This window comes from Rhipicephalus microplus, chromosome 9 (assembly GCF_043290135.1).
Source record: "Rhipicephalus microplus isolate Deutch F79 chromosome 9, USDA_Rmic, whole genome shotgun sequence".
NCBI lineage: Eukaryota > Metazoa > Arthropoda > Arachnida > Ixodida > Ixodidae > Rhipicephalus > Rhipicephalus microplus.
In genome coordinates, this window is record NC_134708.1 from 33,471,443 (window position 1) to 33,497,320 (window position 25,878).

General features: G+C 45.5%; 1 protein-coding gene across 2 annotated transcripts in view; it reads left to right on the top strand.

Annotated features, from left to right (window-relative positions):
• The window catches only part of LOC119163684 (uncharacterized), a 356,800-nt gene that overhangs the window by 275,810 nt on the left and 55,112 nt on the right, over window positions 1-25,878 (top strand). For both annotated transcript variants that reach the window (XM_075873440.1, XM_037415742.2), the window contains one exon: window positions 18,670-18,896. In XM_075873440.1, the coding sequence (XP_075729555.1) occupies window positions 18,670-18,896 (227 nt within the window). The remainder of the gene's footprint in view (window positions 1-18,669; window positions 18,897-25,878) is intronic.

The window sequence follows — 25,878 nt, forward strand, 5'->3', positions numbered from 1 at the left end:
CCTTGTCGAGTACTTCTTCGAGAAACGCCGTCTTATAAAGCTAGCTGAGTCTTTTCTTCCATCTACGGCCGTAGTAGCCTTATTAATGCATGGATTACACACTGAAGTCTTTTATGCAGGTGCAAATACCGTCACCAAAAACTCTAGATGACCTCCCGGACTATCTTCAAAACATACCATCAACTTCGGAAACAAGCATAACCACTAATTCAAGCAGCTGTTTCAGTCGAAGTAAAGTGGACTGGTCAAGCCGCGATCAGCGAGAACCTAGCCACTTTGCAAGTAACACGAATAGCTTGACCTGGCGCGCTCCGAAAGGTCGAGTGAATAATATCAACACTGAAACTCGGGAGGATTTGATGGAAAAAAACTAATAAATGAGGGTGATCAGTCCGACCCGATGAATCCAAAGGAGACTCTTTATTTAGGTTGCTCTAGCCTACTTCACATTGCCGTCAAAGTAGGAAACAAGCCAATGATGGCTCTCGTAGACAGCGGTGCATCTGTGTCTAATATAAATGCCGAAATGGTGGATGAATGTCGCGTGCATGTTGGTAGAGTCCTGCCGGTACAAGGCAATGATGAAAAAGTAACGTTACATGATCAGTGGGCCTTTGTTAACATTGAGTTCCAGGATCAGAAAATAAGAGAGCGAAGTGTTCGTACTAGAAGAAGTGACGTACGGCTTTTTCAGTCAAGACCAGATATAAAGAAATTAAAGATGAACGTATACTGGGACGATGTCGTTCTAGTCGAGGCAGTAGCAAGGAACGAGACATATGCAGATGCTCAATCAAGGTTGATGGTACGAACCAACACAGAACAATCCGAAGAAATCAATGAAGTGAGGCTGTGGGAAGGCTCAGAACAACTGGTTTTTACCGAAGGTTGGTATATATCAAGTCCCACCAACACTTGTTTCTAGAGTCCTTTATTTGTATCACAATAGCCCAGAATCTGGAGGACCCGACGGATTTAGCGCACCTACAACAAATTGGTCAAGAGATTTACATGACCTCTCATGAAGAAAGACGTCAGTCAGTACGTTCGTTCCGGCCATGTGTGTCAAGTACACAGTCAGGTATAAACAGCTTACGGATGCTGTGATACTGCCTTGCCACTCGAACGTGCCTTTCGAAGGAGTTCACCTGCATTTTACCGAACTAAATAAGAAACGGAAAGGAGCCAAGAAAAAGCAAGCTTTTCTTCTGGCCATAGATGAATGCACGAGGATGGTCGTGGCACGAGCAGGAAAAGAACATTCAAATAGCGTCATAACCCTCCTCGAAAGAGACATGTTCAAGACTACGTGGTCAATCGTATGCGATAACGGCCCTGTTTTCAAAAGCGAAAAGCTAGCAAGATGGGCTCGGGATCACAATATATCGATCAAGTTCTGTGCTTCATACTATCCCGCAGTGAATGGGCTTGCAGAACGTGCCATACGGGACGTGAAACAGTACATCAAGATGTACGATAGTTTTCCTGGTGGATGGAAATGTTCGTTGGAATCCGCTGTGAAACATCACAATCGATCATATACGAGTGGCTTGGGGTGCAATCCACAGTACGCTTCTTCAGGAGAAAGCCCTATTCTGCAGGCAGACAGTGAGTTGGGACTCTTGGAAAATATCAAGGTCGTCGAGGAGAGGCAAGAAAAATCACAGGAGGAGAGATACCGAAAACGATTTAAAAAAATTTCGACTAGAGGCATCGAGCAGACATGCCAGACATTAGAGTCACCGACCTCGTACTAGTGAGGAAAGGAATAAAAGATGACAGTGCCAAATTTTACGGTCCTCAGTCTGTGACCAAGACAGCCACCCAGAACGGAATTTTGAAAACTGTCTGGTACTCTGGTGAACGTGAATCAGCTGAATGTGCTTGAATCGGAAAAGTCTTCAAATATTACCCCAGGATGGGTAATTAAAAGAAACCGGGAAGGCAGAAGTGGTATGAGCCTTGGGAGAGGAGAAGAAGCATGAGAGCCGGGGCAGGAAAGAAGAGAAGAATGAAGTTAGGAATAAGGAAGATTAGGATGGACGCCAGTTCCATACTGAAGCTATACTGCTGTTCTGTTTTTTAAAGTAGGAACACTGGAACACTACAAGCGGAGGACAAGGATGCCTGTAACAAAACAGGAGACCAACAATCTCCTCAAGACCACTGTCTTCCTTGTGTGTGTGTGTGTGTGTGTGTGTGTGAGAGAGAAAGAGAGAGAGAGAGAGAGCAGGTATTTGCGTGCGTGCGTTGTTCGTGCAAACGTGTGTACATGCTGCCATGAGCTTTTGGGTTTGTAACCTAAGCTCAGACTGGTTGTGGTTCAATAACACACAAGGCAACAGGACGGGTGTACCATTGTTTTTCGGCCTCGCTGAACTTGTTCCGAAAAACGTTTTTTCATATGAACAAATAATAACTTGCTTTAACAAAACTTTCAAAAATTTTGAACGTCATTAACATTTATTTATATTACTCATTTCCTAATTATCATTTCAGGAGTTCTTTCGATGAGAAGCAGTAGGTCAAAATTACGGTCACTTGTCGTTGAAGTTGTTTCCTGGAAAATGGTGACTGAATTATCGTAACGGGTAATCGTAATGAAATTGTTTATAGGTTAAATAATAAAAAATAATAAAAAAGAACAAAGGAACTTTATGACAATGTGAACTTTCTTAATGGGGGAGCGTAGCTTTTGATCACCCCTCTACTCCAAATATAGTTACAGATTTTCTGCGCAATCTGAGTTTGATAACGTTTTTCATATTTGCGCGAATCCAAAAGCTGCGTTTTTTCGCGAGCACAGTCAATCGTTTACGTCGGTCACACGAACCCAAAGGTTTCGTGTGACTGACGTAAACATATAATTAGTTTATGAGCAGGTTTAAATACCACCAGGTGCTCAATATTTTCGGAGCACTCCTCTACGTCCTACCTCATAATACTTTCACGGTTCTAGAACGTTGACGGTTGTGGGACATTAAACGTGTGCAGTTAAAATGACGCTCAGATGGTACGAAAATCTCGTGTATGTTATCGTCGGGAACATCTCTCGACTCCCTTGTGGTTACACTCCAACTCATGCTAAACTTTTTAATCTCGTATACTCACAGGCAGGATTGAATTTGACGCCACGTATTCTTGGATTCCCGCCCTAAAATTTCATTTCTCAACTCCAATATCTCGTACGTAGCACTACTGTCTCGCTAACTGTGTCTACATCACCCTACATAATGTTTACCTTTTAACAAGACAAGGGATTAAATTAAATTAAACACGCCTGTTCCAAAAGATTCCGTATCAACCCAAGCGAGAAGATAGACTGAGCCAAAAACATGGCCTCGCCGCTTCGCTATTTTTCTATTTTATACATGTGGTTCTTTCTTCACTCGATATAGCACGGTATGTGAGACACAACTCAATTACACCGGTAACGGGACGGAGTTTCCATAGGGATCGTCTAGATCTGAACTGGAAGTGGAAAATATTGCGCCGAGCAAATGTCTGGCGACTTGACTGCCGCTAGACAAGAAGGTGTGCGTGAAGTTTCGCATTGGTCTCTTTGTTTGTTTTTGTTAGTTATTTTTTCTTCGTATGAATTCAACTTTGACTGACTTGGACTCGTAGGATAGCTGGCGGGGCGAGCGCGGCCGCATATGGGTCGCCGTTCTGGACGACCTCCTAGAGAGATTAAACATTTAAAAAATAGGCCACTACAAGCAAGAACAAAAAAACAAAACAAAATCTAGCATTGGTTTAGCTCGGCTATGCTTGGATACACGTATCGTGAGCCAAGGGGGCGTCGCTAAACTGAATGTTTCGCGCGTGGCACTTATTACTTTTCGTCAAGCCGATCATATGCCACAGCCTTTCACACATGTCGAGCACATATCCAAACGTGTTGTTTACGAAGTCCGTCTCGAAGGTCCGAGTCGCACTGCAGTTTTCGCCAAGATTCACCGTTATAGTCAGTCAATCGCCTTTCTGGCCGCGCGCTTTGCTAGACGTTCTTCCCTTTGCACCGGTGTCTCCGCAGCACGTTTAGTCTGTTCGTTCTGCCACGGTTCTGGTCCGGCCTACCCTCAACCGCTCCTTCCCAGGCAAGTACTTCGGGATCAGATGAGTTAAGCTTTTTCAGTCTTCAGCGTCGCTGAGCATTGATTTTGCTCCGTGGCTATACCGTGCCGGCAAACGTCCCGCTCAATATATGTATAGCGTAGCGGCATACGCGACCAAAGAGAGAGGAGTGGCTTGATGTATTCGAGTCACGGGGTGCGAGGCGCACGCAGTCTCTGCTTCTCGCGCATGCGCAGCACGGCTTGTGTATGTGAACACGAAATCACTCATGACAAAGGTACATAGTAGGTGCTTCTAAAGACGTGCACAATCACGCGGGCAACTTTCAATTTGTTGCTATTGCATTTTTGTTTTGCCCTGGCTGCGAAACTGTGAGGTATTTTTTTTTCGCTGTACTGGGAAGCCTTGTTTTCTTTTAGACTCGACCAACAACAAGCAAAAAAGGGGGGGATGGGGGTATCACTTCCAGAATGCTCGCCCTCCGTCTTACCTCCCTTATTGGAGAAACTTCCAGCACGCCTATGTGAATACACCAACAGTTTCGTGTGATGTGTATTCAGAAGTGTAAAGTGCCAACCACTGGCACGCGTTCGCTCGCGTCTACGCGTCAAAAGCGTCAAATGCGCCTCTCGGCGTCGGCTTCGGAGGGGAATACGCGAGCAGGCGCGAGGGATCAAGCCGGGCTTGATATTTCGCCTCGCGTACGCTACGTCACCACGCGTACAGCGGCGCCAACCAACCAGAGGCCGCGCGCCAACCAACCAGAGGCCGCGATGACTCCGAATGCTGTGCCTAATGGCCGCCGCTTCGAAGGCACAGCCGAGTGCTGAAAGCAAGCATGAAAACTACTCCTAACGTTCCTGAATGACCGCTTCGTAATCTAGAACGACAACGAAACGACGAACGACTGCGAGTGCTACCAGCGTGACGCGGTTTCGTGCCGAGTTCGAGCGACGCCGACAAATCCAGCGAATGCCGGCCGGCTATGCTAGCGCCGGACCCCTGTGCGATCGTCGGCCGAGCGAAAGGAGCATGTCGGTGTTCTTGTGCTTTCATCTGTGACTTTCTGTGCTAAAAACGAGTGCGAACATACTTCGGAGGTTCGAAGGTTTGAGCGTGAGCCCTCGCCTACCGCGGAGGCAATTCAGATCGGTCTCATCTGCATCCAGCGCAGGCCTCTACCATCTAGTTCGTATGAACCAGCACATGCGAGGCACATCGGCTGAAAAAAACTCTACGGTAGTTTCCGTCGCAACATAGACACCATATACGACGACCGAAATATCGCGTAGGTCATACGGAGGAGTTTTTATCTGCACTGTGTTTGTGTTTGTTTTCAACATCAATATTCATCATCGCTGAAAGCGAACCTCGCACTAGCCAACACATTTCCGTGATGTGAAAACGTACGTACTTATATAAGTGTATTCGCGAATTGTATGACGCGGAAACATTCGTTGGCTTCGGTGCTAATCGTTTTTGTGTGTTGCCAAGCTAATCATAAGCGTGCGCTGGTTGGTAGCAGTGAGATGCGACTTCGTGTCGGGTACCAGCGACGCTGACACACTGGGCTGTCAGCGGTCTCATTTCCATTCACGTACAAGACAGAAACTCGAGCGTGCGTCGCTGTGGTGATCGAAAAAGAAAGTTGCATGATTAAGTGCTGCTGGTATTGCCTGCTATTTCACTTCTCGCTTCTTCTGCTTCTGTGCTACGCTCAGTAGCACATACGTTGTTTGGAGGCATTCTAACACACACATTCTTAATTTGTAGTTCATTCTGATACTCATAGCTATAGGCATACAATGGCGCTTCTCCGTCATTTTACAGTTTACTATAACATAACGCGCAATCTGTTTACAGCTGGACAGATAACTGAAAACCTTGTGAGAAGCACCTGATTTGAAATCAGCTGCACGATGACACGATGGTGGGAAGAGAAGATCACCACATGTATGCACAGAATGAATGAAGGTACACTAGTATTGTACTGCACTTTGTGTAGAAGAAATGCAAAAAGTACCTCATGTGACTTATGAGTCCTTTCAGAGCTGTGCTTGTATTTATCTGTGCCTCCAGACTGTAATGAGCTCAATATATTCGATGGTTCTGAACATTGAATATTTGTATGTGTTTCCAAGGAGTCCTTCATGTCTGTTCGGTTTTTTAGTATATGCATTAACTTGGATTATATATACGCATTCACTTAAGCATATTCTGTGTAGTTCTGTTGGAAAATTTGCCAAAACTTCTGTATGGTGCTCTGGTGCAATCCTTTGATCAGTATCTGTCCCATCAAAAATTTTTGGCATGCTTTATTGCATTATAGTGTATTTTGACAATTAATGACATGCTAAAGCCACAGTGCTTGGCTGTAATCTCAAAATCAATGTCTGTCTCATGAAGAAGTGTCAGATGCATTTTGTAGATGTTAAAGGATATTTAAACTACCAGCAAAGTGCTGAAGTCTTCAACACAGCACTGATCCGCAATCACCACCCAGCTTAGAAGTCATTTGTAGAGTTCTCTAACACGTTCAAATAAAGTTATCAAACACTGGATTGATCTACTTGGTTTGATTCCTAATCCCAGTGTGTCTGACTTTTTGGAGGCACTTGTATTATAATAATGCCCTATTTCTCTCATTTATTACAGGGGTGCACTCAAGGGTAGTGATATTTGTTTACCTTGGCACACTTAATGTGATATTACTGTTTATATTCTTTCATTTTGTATATATGTATGCCACTTTTGCAGTAGCCTCACAGTGAGCAGCTGTATTTGAAAATAAATAAATATACCATCCGAAAGTGTTCAACGCTGTGCTCGGTTCCAATCTAGTCGCTAATATCTGTTGCATCGTGATGTGTCGGGTATATTTATTGCATTGGAGAACATTTTGGCTGCCTTCCATGCAGGGTTCAGTTCCAGTATTATGACTGATATCTGTGACTTCATGAAGAGTTAGACGCGGTTTGTCGTTTTAGAGAATACTTTAACTACAGACAACATCCAGAAGTCTTTCCTACAAGGTTCAGTTGCAGCCCTATGGCCAATATCTGTCTTATTATGAAAACTTCAAGTACAGTTAGTTGCATTAGAGCATATTTTGACTACAAAAAATGCCCAGAGGCATTCTACGTAGTGCTTGGTTCCATTCTTATGACAGTATCTGTTGTATCATTAAGAGCCAGATGCAGTTTCTTGCATGACAGGATATTTCCAATACGCTTATCATTCAAAGCCCTCTGAACAGGGCACAATTACAGCCTCATGACCTAAATCCGTCACATCATGAAGAGTAGGGTGTGCGTTGTTTCGGCTGCAGACAACGTTCATTTTGGCTGCAGGCCATTTCGGCTGCAGACAACGTTCAAAAGCCTTCTATACAGGGTTCACTTCCAATATTATGACTGATAACATTGACTTTATGAACAGTTGGGTGCGGTTTGTCATTTTAGAGAATAATTTGACTAAAGAGAACGTCCAGAAGTCTTCCATACAGGGTTCCGTTCCAATATTATGACTGATATCTGTGACTTCATGAACAGTTCGGTGTCGTTTGTCGTTTTAGAGAATACTTTGACTAAAGATAACATTCAGAAGTCTTCCTTACAGGTTTCAGTTCTATAATTATGACCGATATCTGTGACTTCATGAACAATTGGGTGTCGTTTGTCGTTTTAGAGAATACTTTGACTAAAGACAACGTCTAGAAGTCTTGTATTAAGGTTTCACTTCTAATATTATGACCGATATCTGTCACTTCATGAACAGTTGGGTGTCGTCTGTCGTTCTAGAGAATACTTTGACTAAAGACAACGTCCAGAAGTCTTGTATTGAGCTTTCAGTTCTAATATTATGACCGATATCTGTCACTTCATGAACAGTTGGGTGTCGTCTGTCGTTCTAGAGAATACTTTGACTAAAGACAACGTCCAGAAGTCTTGTATTAACGTTTTAGTTCTAATATTATGACCGATATCTGTCACTTCATGAACAGTTGGGTGTCGTCTGTCGTTCTAGAGAATACTTTGACTAAAGACAACGTTCAGAAGTCTTGTATTGAGGTTTCAGTTCTAATATTATGACCGATATCTGTCACTTCATGAACAGTTGGGTGTCGTCTGTCGTTTTAGAGAATACTTTGATTAAAGACAACGTCCAGAAGTCTTGCAGTAAGGTTTCAGTTCTAATGTTATGACCGATATTTGTGACTTAATGAACAGTTGGGTGTCGTCTGTCGTTCTAGAGAATACTTTGACTAAAGACAACGTCCAGAAGTCTTGTATTGAGCTTTCAGTTCTAATATTATGACGGATATCTGTCACTTCATGAACAGTTGGGTGTCGTCTGTCGTTCTAGAGAATACTTTGACTAAAGACAACGTCCAGAAGTCTTGTATTAACGTTTTAGTTCTAATATTATGACCGATATCTGTCACTTCATGAACAGTTGGGTGTCGTCTGTCGTTCTAGAGAATACTTTGACTAAAGACAACGTTCAGAAGTCTTGTATTGAGGTTTCAGTTCTAATATTATGACCGATATCTGTCACTTCATGAACAGTTGGGTGTCTGTTGTGAGTGAAGTGCGCGAGTCAAGTGACTTTCAAATTTGGCGCGTAAGATGAACTACTGACAATGTGTGCAAGATGGCGTATTGCGCCAGTGCGGCGAACACTGGCGATTGGAAAAAGAAGAAAATTCAAGGAAATGGGAGAAAAATCCAGAGCCAGGGCATCGAAGAACGAGGAAGAGGAGATTCGGGCTCGTGCTTGGAAAAAGAAGGCTAGGGTGCGGCGTGCGACCTCGTCGGGTGCGAGTACCTCCTGGGCGTCAGGGCATCCACCTAGCTGGCGACTGTTTCCACGGGGTCCTGGTGACCATTCAACCGCAGCGGCTATTGGCGAATCCTTGGCAAGACCTTGGTCTGATGTTCGAGCGGAAGACAGCGCAGCAGATGACGTCTACCGGGAGCGGGAGCAAGCCGTCGGGCTACGGGCCCGAGCTTATGCACTCTCACCACGGCAACTTCCCCAATGGACTATTGAAGGGCGTGAACCGCTGGTGAGCCGTATCCGTCTTCTTTCGCGTCCGGACTCAAACACGAGGACATTAACGAAAAGGACTGTTTAGACTCTTAGAGGTTTCCGCTCGCTAACGAAGCTGACAGTGCTAATTAGTTAACATTTTTCTGATCTTAGTATTTTCCTTTTTGTGTTTTTTTTGTGTGTTTGTGAAAGTACAATTTTTTTTGCAAATCAAACGCTCACTTCCTTTTCTCGTGAGAGAATAACGTTTCACAGCTAGCTCGACTGGCTTTATTTACTGAACCTGTCACAAATTGGCGTCCGCGACAGGACGTGAGTGTTTGCCACTAAAAAGTAGATTTGAGTAAGGCTAACTAAAAAAGTAAAATGGGCTCGCGAGAGTTGATGGCGCTGGCAGAACGCATGGGGTTGGAGGGAGCAGAATTGCAGGCTTGGTTTGACGCACGAGAAGCGCGTGAGCGCGATGAACGAGCCGCGGAGAGAGACGCGAAGAAAGAACAGTTGGAGCTGGAAGGCCGCAATTTACAGCTACGTCTTGAAGTAGCAAAAACGGAGAACCAAGCCCGAGAAGCAAGCCAGCGACACTTGGAAGTAGAAGAGAGGACGCTGCAACTGCGCCTGAGAGTAGCTGAGGCCGGTGTCGGTCAGCCTACGGTGGCTGACACGGGCAACCAAAGGAACGCGCCTATGGTAGTGAACCCGCATAACTTTATACCCGTTTTTAACGAGGACAGAGACGACCTTGACGCCTACCTGAAAAGGTTTGAGAGAGTGGCGACAGGTCAAGATTGGCCACGGGAAAAGTGGGCCACGGCTCTTAGTTTGTGCCTTGGCGGAGAGGCTCTGAAGGTATTTGGACGGTTGTCACCGAACGATTCCCTGTCATACGACGAAGTCAAATTGGCACTGCTCCAGCGTTTTCGCTTCACGGCTGATGGCTACCGTGAGAAATTCCGGAAAAGCAAGCCTGAAGACGGCGAAACTGGAAAACAGTATGCCACGAGACTCCAAAGTTTCTTTGACAGGTGGATAGAAATGTCTCAGACAGAGAGGAATTTCGATTCAGTCCGTGACTTGATTGTAGCCGAACAATTCATGGCGAACTGCAGTAGTCAACTGGCGCTCTTCTTACGGGAGAAGAACTGCAAGACTCTGGAAGCCATGGCAGAGGCAGCTGATATATATATAGAGGCAAAGAGATTGAAGAACTTATTAATAGTTCAGAATAAGAGTGAGGACACAACTGGGAAGGCTAAATTGATTTCAAGCCCAAGAGCAGAGATGCAATGTTTTGTTTGTGGCCGTAAGGGGCACAAGGCTTCTGACTGTCGAAGTAAACCTAAACAAGTATTTTGTACAAACTGCCGTAAGTGGGGGCATGATGTGAAGGGCTGTCAGAAAATGACTGGCACTTCGAAATCAACTACATCTTGTTTAATGCTACCCAAAGAAGAGACCGGTCCACAACAATCCATGATTGATGGCGACGACTCGGACCGAGACGACAATGTTATGGGCACGGTGAAGGCGCAAGCGCAATGTAAGAAACGTCCCATGCCAGTGTTACCAGGGGAAGTGAATGGACAAATTGTTCGAGTCCTAAGGGACACCGGAAGCAACACGTTGGTAGTACGCCGGTCATTAGTACCTGATGAAGCACTAACTGGCACTACCGCGACGTTGTGGTTGGCTGATGGCAGCACCATCGTAACCCCTGAGGCGGAGATACGTATCAGATCTCCATACTTTTCCGGCATGGCCATCGTCAAGTGTATGCCGTCGCCACTGTATGACGTCATAGTTGGGAACGTACCGGGGGCCCGTGACGCCAATGACCCCGACGTTTCGCGGAAACTTTCTCAAGATCAATTCATTAAGAAAAAAGTTCATTCTGCGGACGAAGGTAACCACCCAAATTCTCAACTGGTTGGTGCCGCACGTCTCAATAGTTCGCGAAGGGCCATCTCTGTTGGGCTCCCTGGCCAGATGTCTCGCAAAATGTTTCGCGAAGAACAAGAAAAAGACCAGACGCTTGACATCTGCAGAGCCAGAGTGGGTAAGAAGTTTGTTAGAAAGGGCTCGACATCTTTTTCTTTCGTAGCCAAGAATGGTATTCTTTACCGACAATACTTCCTGTCCCCTGGTAAGATCATCGAACAAGCCATAGTCCCGAAGTCCCTGAGAGGCCAAGTGTTACGTTTGGCTCATGAAAATGTCATGTCAGGTCATCAGGGTGTAAAAAAAACAATAGATCGAGTTCTGGACGCCTTCTACTGGCCCGGGGTACAAGAAGATATCCGCAGATATGTCCGATCATGTGACGCCTGTCAAAGGACTTTACCGAAAGGCAAGGTGGGCAAGGTGCCTCTAGGGCGTATGCCGTTGATCGACACCCCTTTTGAACGTGTGGCGGTCGACATCATTGGACCGATAACTCCAGCCTCGGCAAAAGGCCATCGGTATATTTTGACTCTTGTGGATTTCGCCACTCGCTACCCTGATGCAGTGCCTTTGACAGCAATTGACTCAGCTACAGTGGCCGAGGGACTTGTCGAGATGTTTTCTCGCATTGGTTTTCCACGAGAAGTCTTGGCTGATCAGGCATCGTGCTTTACCTCAGATCTAATGAAGGAGGTGAATGAACTACTGGCAGTCAAGCATCTTAGCTGCACTCCATACCATCCTATGTGCAACGGGATGGTAGAGAGGTTTAATGGAACACTCAAGCAAATGCTCCGCAAAATGGTTCAAGAACAGCCTAAATGTTGGGATCGCTTGCTAGCACCTCTTTTGTTTGCTTATCGTGAAGCCCCACAAGCAAGCTCCGGATTCTCACCATTTGAACTTATTTATGGCCGACATATTCGAGGACCTCTGAGCATCCTGAAAGAGCTATGGACTCATGATCAGGAGAACGAAGAACTTAAGACGACGTACGGATATGTCCTGGATTTAAGAGAGCGAATTGAGAAGACACTGGAGCTGGTACGACAAAACCTGAGCCGAGCACAGGTGTCGCAGAAAAGGTATTACGACCGCCACAGCAAGCAACGGGACCTGAAAGCAGGTGACCGTGCATTGATCTTGCTTCCCACAAGCAACAACAAGTTATTGATGCATTGGAAAGGGCCGTTTCCAGTCGTAGAAAAGAAAAACGACTATGACTACTGGCTGGACCTTGGACACAGCAAAAAACTTTTCCACATAAACATGCTGAAAAAGTATGAAGAACGCCGTGAAGAACAGCTTCCTCAGACATCATCTTTTGTCGTTCTGGAGGAAGAGGAGTCTGAGAAACCACTACCAACTTTCAAAGTACAGGGTAGCTGCGGTATTGACTCCATAAAGCTTGGAGATGAAATCGGGGAGACGGCAACATACGGCCAGTCGAAAGCACGATACAGAAGATCACCTGTGCTTCTAAGCCTGAAACAAAGAAGCAACTCCGGTCATTCCTTGGACTGGCTGGCTATTACCGTGACCTGATACCTCGGTACGCCGAGAAAGCACAGCCGCTCACTGAGATGACGAGGAAGATGGAGAAAAACAAGATTACGTGGACCACGGATAGAGAAGAAGCGTTTGAATCACTCAAAAAGGCTTTGTCTTCTGGGCCAATCGTCAAAGCACCCGATCTGAAAAGAGAATTCGTGCTTCGGTCTGACGCCTCTGATTCTTGTATAGGCGCTATCCTTATGCAAGAGCATGATGGCATCCTCCACCCTGTGTCATATGCCAGTCGTCAACTTCAGCCTCGCGAAAAGAGATACTCAGCAATCGAGAGGGAATGCTTAGCGTTGGTCTGGGCGATAGAAAAGTATCATGTTTTTCTGTACGGAACGTCATTTGTCGTACAGACCGATCACCAACCACTGCAGTATCTCTTAAGGGCAAAACACCTGAACAGTAGGGTATTACGGTGGAGCCTCGCGTTACAAGAATATTCATTCCGAGTCGAGCACATTAGAGGCTCTGAAAATGTCGGCGCAGATTATATGAGCCGGTTGTGAATTTTTACATTTTCTCGAGACAAGCGACTACTTCAAGTTGTTTGTTTGTTAAGGACATCTTGTGAATGGACGACGCGTGGTGACTTCTCGCGCACTGAACTGCAGTTTATTTTTCTTCGCAAAAGAAACTTTTCAAAGGGGGGACTCTTGTTGTGAGTGAAGTGCGCGAGTCAAGTGACTTTCAAATTTGGCGCGTAAGATGAACTACTGACAATGTGTGCAAGATGGCGTATTGCGCCAGTGCGGCGAACACTGGCGATTGGAAAAAGAAGAAAATTCAAGGAAATGGGAGAAAAATCCAGAGCCAGGGCATCGAAGAACGAGGAAGAGGAGATTCGGGCTCGTGCTTGGAAAAAGAAGGCTAGGGTGCGGCGTGCGACCTCGTCGGGTGCGAGTACCTCCTGGGCGTCAGGGCATCCACCTAGCTGGCGACTGTTTCCACGGGGTCCTGGTGACCATTCAACCGCAGCGGCTATTGGCGAATCCTTGGCAAGACCTTGGTCTGATGTTCGAGCGGAAGACAGCGCAGCAGATGACGTCTACCGGGAGCGGGAGCAAGCCGTCGGGCTACGGGCCCGAGCTTATGCACTCTCACCACGGCAACTTCCCCAATGGACTATTGAAGGGCGTGAACCGCTGGTGAGCCGTATCCGTCTTCTTTCGCGTCCGGACTCAAACACGAGGACATTAACGAAAAGGACTGTTTAGACTCTTAGAGGTTTCCGCTCGCTAACGAAGCTGACAGTGCTAATTAGTTAACATTTTTCTGATCTTAGTATTTTCCTTTTTGTGTTTTTTTTGTGTGTTTGTGAAAGTACAATTTTTTTTGCAAATCAAACGCTCACTTCCTTTTCTCGTGAGAGAATAACGTTTCACAGCTAGCTCGACTGGCTTTATTTACTGAACCTGTCACAGTGTCGTCTGTCGTTTTAGAGAATACTTTGATTAAAGACAACGTCCAGAAGTCTTGCAGTAAGGTTTCAGTTCTAATGTTATGACCGATATTTGTGACTTAATGAACAGTTGATTGTCGTCTGTGGTTCTAGGGAATACTTTGACTAAAGACAACGTCCAGAAGTCTTGCATTAAGGTTTCAGTTCTAATGTTATGACCGATATTTGTGACTTCATGAACAGTTGATTGTCGTCTGTGGTTCTAGGGAATACTTTGACTAAAGACAACGTCCAGAAGTCTTGTATTGAGGTTTCAGTTATAATATTATGACCGATATCTGTCACTTCATGAACAGTTGTGTGTCGTCTGTCGTTCAAGAGAATACTTTGACTAAAGACAACGTCCAGAAGTCTTGTATTGAGGTTTCAGTTATAATATTATGACCGATATCTGTCACTTCATGAACAGTTGGGTGTCATCTGTCGTTCTAGAGAATACTTTGACTAAAGACAACGTCCAGAAGTCTTGTATTAAGGTTTCAGTTATAATATTATGACCGATATCTGTCATTTCATGAACAGTTAAGTGTCGTCTGTCGTTCTAGAGAATACTTTCACTAAAGACAACGTCCAGAAGTCTTGTATTGAGGTTTCAGTTATAATAGTATGACCGATATCTGTCACTTCATGAACAGTTGGGTGTCATCTGTCGTTCTAGAGAATACTTTGACTAAAGACAACGTCCAGAAGTCTTGTATTGAGGTTTCAGTTCTAATATTATGACCGATATCTGTCACTTCATGAACAGTTGGGTGTCGTCTGTCGTTTTAGAGAATACTTTGACTAAAGACAACGTCCAGAAGTCTTCCAGTGCAAGGTTCAGTTGAAATATTCTGACCAATATCTGTCACATCATGAAGTGTCAGGCACAGTTAGTTGCATTAGAGCACATTTCGGCTATGGAAAATGCCCGAAGGCATTCTACGCAGTATTTGGTTCCTATCTTATGACCAATATCTCTTGTGTCAATAAGAACCGGGTGTGCTTTGTTGCATTAGAGGATATTTCGAACACACACATCAACCGAAAGCCTGCTACTCTGGCCTCAATTGTAGTCTTATGACTGACTTAAATCTCTCAGATCATGAAGTTGCAGGCGTGATTATTAAGTTGACTGATATAAAATATGTTGTGTAAATATACTGAAGGTACCAGCATATACAAGATATTGTTAGTAACTTTGGTAGTGCAGGTATAGAAACCCAGTGGTTTGTAAACCTGATCAGGAAGGCAGCCACGCCTCATTCACCGCAGAGAGGAGGGGGAGCTCAATGTCAATTCCATATATTAACATAATAGGGAGGGGGTGCTAAGTCAGCCCTGGGGAGGGGCACTGGGACAAACTTTTGCCCCCCCCCCCCCCTTAAGGAGAGCCCTGCACACGCCTATGATAGCCGTACAGTATGCTAGACGCGAATGTTCATTCGCGGGAGCGGCACACGCACCGATGTTGATTTCTGGTGCTACCGCTGTAGTTACTTTGGGCACTGAAATGTCAATTACCTCTAAAATAGTCTAAACTGTGGTGGTTGAAGCACTATCAACTTGTTAACGTGTTCTCATATCCTCTGAAACATACATTCCCGCTCCAGTTGAGAACGTGCCGTTCTGTGCTGAACTTGGACAGTTCCAAGCCAAAAGATCAAGCAACATTGCGCATCGGCCTTGGACGCGTGGGCGTCAACGTGGTCGACGCGTGCCAGTAGTTGCACGCCCTTTTCCTCCACAGGCGCGACTAGACGCTTTTGACGCGTAGGCGCAAGCATACGCGTGCCAGTGGTTGGCACTTAACGATCAAACAGTGCGTTGCTGCGAGAAGACGTATTCCGTACACTGAGACGCGGAAACGAGCCGACGTCGGTACACCGTAACGACGAGGAGGTATCCGAAAACCTCGTATGCGTATAGCACCATCTATCATTGACAAATCAAACAAAAAGAAGTGAGAGAACAGCGAAATCCAAAACAATTCAAGGTAGATGTTAGAAAGACTCTAGGTGTACGTAAGCGCAGACTACCGAGGTGGGAAAAACAGAAGAGGCTCCCAGAAACTGCGCGTCCTCTGCATCAGCAGGCCCCACAGTGTTTTTTCTTTATTCTCGCACCGGCGATCTTCGGCGCTCTTTGTTATTCAAAAAGTAGTGTGCGCGCAAAGCGCTGACCCTTCCCATGAATTATGCGCATTCATCAAGGGCTGAGAGTTGGGGAGTCCTGAAAGAAAATGAAACACGCGATAGAATACGTAGCGCTCTCATGGTGCCTACGGTATCATGCATTTTCACGTCACTCTGAGGACCTACAGTCACCTGCGCTGCGCATCCTAACCTGCTTGTCACTCCAAGCCATCCATGCGCGCATTTTTTCTTTCTTTCTTACTTTCCTCCCTCCTTTCTTTCTTCCTTCCTTTCATTCTTTCTTTCTTTTGTTCGTTCGTTCGTTATTTTGTTTTTTTTTACTTCTTTCTTTGTTTTTTTTCTTCATTTTTTCTTTCATTTATTTATTTATTTGTTCTTTCTTTATTTCTTTCTTCCTTTTTGTTTCTTTCGTTCTTTGTGTCCTTCTTTCTTTCCTTACAGCCGCTCACTCACACACAGGCCTGCGACTCTGAGTTCATACTATCGGGGGTTCGGCTGAGGCTGCATTCAGTGAGACTGCACTTCATTTTTTTTTTTGTAAGTTTCTCGATAGTTCACTTCTCATCCATCCTGGGAGCATTCAGATGCATTGAATTCCGACTGGACGGCAAAAAGTGCGCGAAGGCGCGGGAAAAAACTCCTCGAAGTTGGTCTTTGACTTCTTCCAGAAAAGGTTACGCTTCCCGTGCTTTTTTTTCTTCGCAACAGACGCACATACGCACACATTATCAGAATTCGAAGCAAGTGATGCGCTGTTTGTTTTAGAGAACGTGTATTTTCTCCTTCAGAAGAAAAGCGCGAGCAATAGTTCTTCGCCTGAGTTTGCTCGAAACTCAGGCTTTCGCACCGGAATGTTGAATCATCCTCTTTGCCTCTGCGCCTGGTGAACAATTATGGAAAAAAATATAGAAAAGGAAACTAAGACTGTCCATCTTTGTATTTAACTTCTGGTCTGCATTTGTTGAGGCTGCATGGTGTTTGCCCGCAAACACAACACCCGTGTACTGAATGCAAGAGAGTAGCATTTGAATACAATATCCACCTCGTGCATTAGAACCAACTTTTGCAGGCTGTAGTTTTTGATTTATTCTAAAGCTCGGTCTGTAAATGTTATTTCTCTGTCGTCGTAGTTCTTTACTATACGAGCACCCATACTTTTTATTGTGAATACTTTATATTACGTCATGTTTGCTGTGTTAGTGCTATTTTTTATGTGAATTCTTCTCAGCACACTGTTTGTTTTGCACGAAAGATCCAGTCAATAAAAGTGCTGAAATGAGTAACCAGCTAATAAGATTTAACGCACACGCAGCCACGTACGCGCACAGACACACACGCACACTCACGCACGCACAGAGAAAGACCGACGTATTATTAATGAGAACTAACAAGCAATGATTTCAAGAATAATATAAGGTTCCCTCACTTTCCTTGGCATTTAATTGTCTCTTAGTTCACATAATTATTTGGTCGAACAATAAAAAAACGTGACGTTGAGTTTCCACTTCTTTCCTTCAAATAAACACACACACACACACACACACACACACGCGCACACGCACGCACGCACACACACGCACGCACACACACGCACACGCACGCACGCACGCACGCACGCATGCATGCACACCTAGGAAAACATAAAAGGCATGCACTTACATTAGCGTGATGAAACGTAAAATTTTTCTTGTCCTGCATCGTTGAGAATGTGACAGTTTTTAACACGTCAACGTGCGGTTCACAGATGAAAGAAAAGTTTTTGCGCTGTTTTGTGACTCGTTCTTGTACTGTTTTCTAACCACCAATGATTTGGCGCAAAGGTCAGGACTAATCTAAAGAGTCATTACCAAATGCGGGCGTTGGCTGTTGTGAATAAATGTTCACACAGCGAATTTCTGGAAGAAGTGGCACTGGAGAGGTTGGTGAAGCACATTTACCACTGAAGGGAAATCCTCGAAGCTTTCGACTGAAAATTATTAATTGAGCAGCATGCCTTATTGAACGTGCACCGTAGTAATGGTAGAGTCCACCATCGGCCAGGTGGCGCTGACTGACGCGCCCACGTTTAAATTCACTTATATACCCTTTAAAGCGGACGGAGGAATGGCCGCCACCGTAGCTCAGTGGTAGAGTACCGGACGTGTTATTCCAAGGCCGCAGGTTCGGTCTGCACCAGCGGCAGGCTATAAATATTCGTCCGCTTTTCTTTCTGCACGTGTACATTACAGTTACTTTTAATACCATACCCTATACCTTTCTTAGCATTATTGTCGGTTAGTTCTCATTATTACTGTGCCCAACAAAGTAAACGAGCCCTAAAATTTACAGTTAGTTCCTTTCTTTACTGCAAGTCGGTTCCCTGAACAAAAGTGTGGGTTTATGGTTACAAATTTTCTCGTACTAATCGAGCACCTTTTCTTGTTTTTGTTTTTGCACTTGCAGGCGTGCTGGTATTCTGGTCGCCATTCCACGACCCCCGTGTGCACGAGAACGCCCCGCCTGGTGTCCATGTGACCACGGTCCGGGCCCTGGACGAGTCGGCGCCGGGAAAGCCCGTAGCGTACAGTCTTCTAGACGTCAAGGACTTCAATCACTTCCACCTCAATCACGTTACCGGAAACCTGACCACGGCCAGGGCAATCACGAGGAAGGTCGGCGACAAGTATGTGGTCAGTATAGCAACAATATTCTGCACATTATTTCGAAATGCACTCTACATGCGGTCGCTCAGACTATCCTTACCCCTAGTTTACACTGCAGCATCCGCTTTCTACAGCGAGTTAAATTACCCTGTCTTAGACACATAGTGTTTTGGAAACACACTGGACGCACACCGCACCGCCGACTACGCCGAATAGTCATAGCGCGCCATTTGCCGAGCGAAAAATCAACTACGGGGCGAGCACGGGGTGAATGCGCTGTTCCCCAGGTGTTGTCGGTGACTCGCAACTACAGTGCACCCGGGAAGAGTTAAATTCTCTTGTTTAGCGCGTTTCAATGCTAGTTGCGACTCTGGCGAGAAACGAACTGCTTCACAAGCTGCTCGCGATTTAACGAGCAAAGCAACACAGGCACATGTACTCGTACTTACCAGGGAATCCGAGCTCATTTGTTATTATATTACTCAAGTTGTCCTTTAACAAGCTGTTCTTGTGCCTGTGGTAGCGTTTGTCGTATTGTATGAAGTGGTCGCGCACCAATTCAATAGGCATTTCATCTCAGTGCACTTTAATTGACTGTGACATGATTAGCGAGCCGGACTTGGCTGCCATTTTTTTTTTCAATTTTCTCGGCTAGCGCTACCATTGGTTCGCGGCGAGCCGGTGCAACGGCAGACGCCGCTAAAATTGGTCCGAGAGCCGTTCGGCGGGGATGGGCCCCTTTGGGCGGATAGCCCCACCTCCAATTCGGATTCAGCGCGCTTTCCGCGTCCGGAATGCTCAGTGTGAACCAAGGAGGATAAATAAAATTGCTGGGGTGGAAATGATTGCCCAAGAGTGAAGTCGTGCCTTGGTCAAGATGGTGGTTACGGCGGCCATCTTACTAGGGGCATGATGAAGTATCACCTTTCAGCGATTAAGAGAGACAGGGAAGTTTATTGCAAACTGGTAACAGCATTTCAGTCTGGTAAGAACGGAGAGTCCAACTAGTGTAATGTGGAGACTTTTTCGAGTCACATAGTGCTCCAAGTGCGTCTTAGTGTCACTGATTTTCCTTTCTAAGTCTCTAATTGGAGGTGACGTTCTTTGAAGATTCAGTCACCCATACTCGTTGCTGTGTGTTATTTTGTCTAGAGCAACCATCTTTCAATATTGAACTAACGTAACATTTACATTAACCTATCAAAGCCACTTGGTCTTTTGGTGGGCACTACCTGAAAAGAGCGTGTTTCCACCAACTTGGCAGTGGTAAAAGCTGGCTGCACTTCTGCTGGCAAGTCATCGCCGAAGCAGGCTACTTCAGCACTTTTTATTTATTCTTCCTTGGTGTGAACGAATCATTAGTGTTGTCGTGATTACGTGTATCTTTCTTCTTTTTCCAGCTTTTTCTCCTCAGTTGCCCCTCCCCCCACTGCACGATAGAAAACATGACGTACTTCTGGTTTACCTCCTTGCCTGGTTTTGAATCTCACCCTTTTTTCCATAAAATGTCTTCAGACATGAACACATTAAAATGATAGGTGTAACCATAAGAGAAAAGAAGAGATAAGGGTGGGCCTGGAAACAAGCATGTTTAACGGAATTGGAGGCGATATGAAAAAGTCGCAGTTTAAATTATGCATTCGTCTAAAACGACTCAAAGGCGAAAGGAAACTTTTTTTTCGATGTCGATGAACTAATTTAGAGTGCAGACTGAGGCATACGTTTCTCCCCAGAAGTGCTCTAAGTACATGGACGGTATACAGCCAGGCTGCCCTCGCTCTTATAACCCACATTGCACTTTGCAACACATGCTGTGGCAATGGCCTGCCCTGTGTGAGAGCTCCGGGTCTCCCTCAACGTAGGAGGACTGGCGATCTCTTCTCACAAGTAACGAGAAGGAAGACTAGCTACGGACTATCCAGAGAGCCCATGACATGGCCGAGGAGATGCATCTGTGCATCTCCCCGTCCCATCATAGGTGTGGCCCGCCGATGTTACCCCCTAAGGGGGAGTAGGCATCGTCTCCGGATCAAATAAAGTTCTTTGCCTGCCTGCCTGCCTGCCTGCCTGCCTGCCTGCCTGCCTGCCTGCCTGCCTGCCTGCCTTCCCTCTCATTAGTCTATCTGCACCTAACGTGGCTTTGTCTATTTTTCATTAGTCTATTTGCACCTAACTGCCTCCGGGATAGGAGCGCATTTGGTCAATCGAAGATATCATGTAATGACGTTGTCAGGAGAAGGCACGTCATGTTATGCAATAGTTACGTCGTTATTACGTCACAAATATCGTGATCATGATGTAGTTTTATAGGAACATCATCGCACAACGATGTTTTTTTTCAACCCACACTCTCGTTTAAGGAGGCACCTAAGACTCTCTCCTTGGAGTAAGGAATGAGCATGGACAAGGAATGTAGCGAGAAGGCAAGTTGACAGCTGGTCATGTAGATTGACTGAATCGTTTCCGAAACAAGAGAAGTGCGTGACAAGGCGGCAAAGTGGGCAGACGAGGCTTAGAACATTGCGGGGATAGCTTGGCCGCAGCAAGCACATAACCCGGTCCATTAAAGAAACATGGGAGAATAATTGCCGTGTAGTGGGCGTAGTCAGGCTAATACTGGTGATGACGTCATCTCTTCTTTTTTCAAGGACGGAAGTGCGGGCACGGATAGCACCGTGAAGTGATAAGTGGCCTAAGAAGAAATTTCACCTCAGCCGACGTTTATATATGAGGATGTGTCTTCTTCAGGAAAAGACAAGACCTTTTTAGTCCGAACGTCGGCTCCAGCAGCATTGCTTGCTCAGCCACATTCGATTGCCGGCAGGATACGGATTCTTGACGGCTTGCTCTAAGGTCGCGGGATCGAATGCCGGCCACGGCGGCTGCATTTATATTGAGGAGAAATGCCGTACACCCATGTAGTTATATTTAGGTGCATGTCATAGAACACCAGATGGCAAAAACTTTTTGGAGTCCTTCACTGCGGCGTCTCTTATTATAATATCGTGATATCAGGTGCATACGTTGCCGATGAACTTCCAGAAGCAGTATTTAGCAATACTTTAGCTCAAACCCTGGCCCTGTCCTACAGTATATAATATAAACGTCCTAAGTGTTCAGCACTACTTCATGATGAGTGCCTTAAATGCACTTTCGAGAAAAATCCGAGACTATCGTTTGCACAGCTTCTGTGCGGCGATAGCAGTCAGTGAACTTAGGGGCACTTTGGGTTCGGTTATGGAATATGAGCTGCCACGGCGCTCTTTGGCGAACTACTTAGTGCGTCAGCTGCTCACGACAGGCGGCTAACGTAGCGACTGCAGGCTGCTAGCTGCCGATGACCTTAAAGTTCTCTCGTAGCTGCTAAGGGTGAAAACTTTCGATAGCGTTTCGGGCAGATTATCACTGCGCAAACCGTTTCAGACGTGTGATTGGGAGCGAGCGAAACTCTCACTTCAGCTGCTTAAGTTTTAAATATAGTTCTGAAGCATAAACTAGCTAACGAAAGCGGTGTGTGCGAAACGACGTTTGAGGGAGATTTGCCGTCAGTAAGCACACCGAGCAAGTCATGTTTTTTTCGTGTATTAAGGATGCTAAAAATGGGCTGTTGTTTTGTGCATCGTGAAGGCAGTTACAGTAAAGTTTTAACAAGGAAGAGTATGCTTTGTTTTCTTGAATCTCGTCCTAAAAGAGCGCAGTACACGGAAACTCAAAGTTATGAGATCGCACGAATAGAATAAAAAGGTCTTAACGAATGCAGTTGAACGGGTGGACAAGAGCTAGTTTTAATGAATTGGTACGGAATCCAGAGAGCAGAATGATAGAAAATGCACGAAATAGAACGGCTCATTTGGTCGGTACAGCCTGTAATTCTTCAATAAACGTGTCGAAATGAGCAAATTGACCAATCTGTTCGAAGTACCCAAATCAGGTATAGAAATTGATACGTAACTTCATGCCTTACGCTTCTGCAATTTTAGGCTATGCGAATGGATTCTTCTGGAAATAGCAGCAGATATGCAACAATTCGTTAGCTGGAGAGACGAAAGAAATTCGGCAAAAATCATAAGTGTACAGTCTTGATCACAAGTATAGCCTTGATCAGTTCGTTAAAAACTGCATATTTCTGCACTGCATTTCGTCATTTCGCTTCACTCTTTTCGTGACACAAAAACCCAAACAACAAGGCAGGCGTTCCACAATGTAAGCCACTTTTCTGTGCTGTACGAGCTTACCCCACTAGGGGTTCATGGTCGCATCCTTCAATGGATTGCCAACTTCCTGCGTAACAAGCAAATGTACATTTCTATGCCAATAATGGAGACAGTGATCGCTTCAGCAAGAGCAGGGGTGTACCCCGAAGAAGCGTTCTAAGTCCGCTTCTTTTGAATGCTGCAATGGCAGGTCTTCCAGAAGGGCTGCCCGAAGCCTTGAACCAGAATGGAGACGACATACGTATATGGACGTCCCACAAATCAGTGGAAGTGACCACACATCGGCTTCAGCAAAGAGTAAACGCAATTAGTGACTACCTCAAAGAGCTAGGCATGCAGATTTCTCACGCGAAATCGGTAGTTCTGCCATTCCCGAAAAAGAAAGTGAAAAACTTAAAACTTCTTGTGAACAGTCAGAGAATCAAAATTGCACAAAAGCATCGCCTCCTTGGTGTTACATTAGATAGTCAGCTTATTGCTGACTATCAGAAGATCAAGTGAACTGCACTGTAAATGTTATAACGTCGCATAGCAGGAACAAAACGGAGCAGTACGTCAGCATCTCTACTCCACGTCTATTGTGCACTAATCGACAGAAGATTGCCTACTCCGCACCAGTTCTCCACAACATCTCTCAGACGTCTCTACACCGACTTCAGCTGTTACAAGCACGAAGCTTACGCAAATGTCTAGGGGTTCCACTGGCAACATCAAGTTCTCTCGCACTGGCAGAAGCAAGAGAACTTAACTTTAAAGTAATTAGAAATGTTGAGACCTCTCGGCACCTCTTTCGTCTAGTCACGCAACACCCTTCACATCCGCTCATATCAAACATAGCGAAAATACACCAGGTGTACCAACAGTACACTTCCCGGCTTCCTGTGTAGACACATTGGCCACTGGACCAAAACTACGCGCCATGGCTGCTTGAGCTACCTACCCACTCTTGAAACGTCAATAGCAGAACTTCGCAGAAAGCATGAAGCGCCAATCGTTGCCGCACAGCAGTTGGCATCACATCATCTGTTTGCCAGATACCAAGGGTATACACCCACGTGTACACTGAGGGCTCCGTCACCAAAGAGACAGCGACATCAGCATTTATATTTCCGGAAATGCGTGAAGAACACGCACGTCGGTTGGGCCATTTCCCCTCTTCAACAACGTCGGTGCTCGAAGTGATTTTGCTAGCCGTAAGCTTTATTAAACTGTCAACGACACCAAGAAAATGGGTGGTAATTACAGACTCTCTGGCGCCATTTGCATGTGGGGGAAATTCCACTTCTGGACACATTGATGTGCGTATAGTATACGCTATGCCAAAAGAGCTTTCAGAAGCTATAATGTCGAATCATCGAGTAGCATTTCAGTGGCTTCGCAGTCACTGCGGAAACAAAGGAAATGAAATGACAGATGAGTTGGCGAAAACCGCTCATTCTACGCAAACGTGCCTTATTCCTGTATCTCAATAAGATGCGAATAGAATTTTAAGAACAATAAAACTTGAATTATGCTTGTCTGCCTGGTTCACAGACAAAAAAAAACAAATGAATCGATCCTATATGCTGTTGATCCTAATCATGAATGTCAATTAGACCGTGACCTCCCAAAGACGTATCGACACACTCATTCATCGCCTACGACTCGGAACTGCTTACACAAAGCACTTCCTACTTTGCATTCTGCGTTCAACATCGTGAGCGTGTTCATGCGGCCACGACGGCGAGGACATCTATCACCTCTTGCTCGACTGCCCGAAACACGACACACACCGAAGGCGACTGAAACGGGAACTCCATAAGTTATATCCTGTGCGGCCATTTGCGTTGAATAAAATATTAGGCCCATGGCCATCTAGAACAAATGGCAAAGCAACAAAGGTGCTGCAACACTCTGAAGAAACGAAGATTTGTCATCAATACTGAGCGGACTATAGTTAAAAGTGAGTGTGGCGTGTACATGTTTGTTCTGACCATAGGAGCACTTTCGCTCTCTATATATGTAGGACAGTATATTTGTATATATGATATTTTGCTTTGTTTGTTTATTTGTCACATTCAAGTGGAAAGGGGTGGCCGTTGCCAAATAACGGTGACAAAAACTCCTTTGTTTATTTTTTATTTCAATAAAAAAATCAGCGCAGAGACGCAGAAGCTAAAACAAGAACAACGCAAACATTTCCACGAATGTGAACGAGCCAAATGTAAGCTTCCACGCACTTGAGCAGAAAGCACACCAATAAACGTGTGGAGCACCAAGAGCACATTCACTCGGCTTCACGTCCCTGTCGAGACGTCTCTACCACAGGCAGGGCTTGTCAAAAAGTGAGCAATTATTCCGAAAACACGGCCGTCGCCTAGCATGCAGATGCAGAGCCACTTTGTGTGCACGATACGCAGAGCAAACGTTTGGACTAGAACGCGTAAACAAGAAAACTAAGAATAAATATAGAAGAAATAAAGACGCAGCTCATTCAGCCTTGAGACACAAACGACGTCTCGGATTGGCACGCTGTCTGTTTTCTTGACGTCCTCGACTCGCTTGACGTCTCGCGTTCTAGTTCTTTTCGTTTTTCTTCCGCGGTGCTTGTTTTGACGCTGCCAAGGCGACGCTCGCGTCTTAGACGCCCTTTTCCAAGGCTTAAGACCACGTTCTGTCTGAATCTAGATGTGTTGGTGACGTAGCAGGGAGGGCGTGGCGTGGCGCGGTGATAGCGGCATGCCCCTGCTTTCACAGCAGGCTTCTCCTGTCAGCAACAGCAGTGGTACAGGAGGGTGGCATCGCTAACAAGCGGG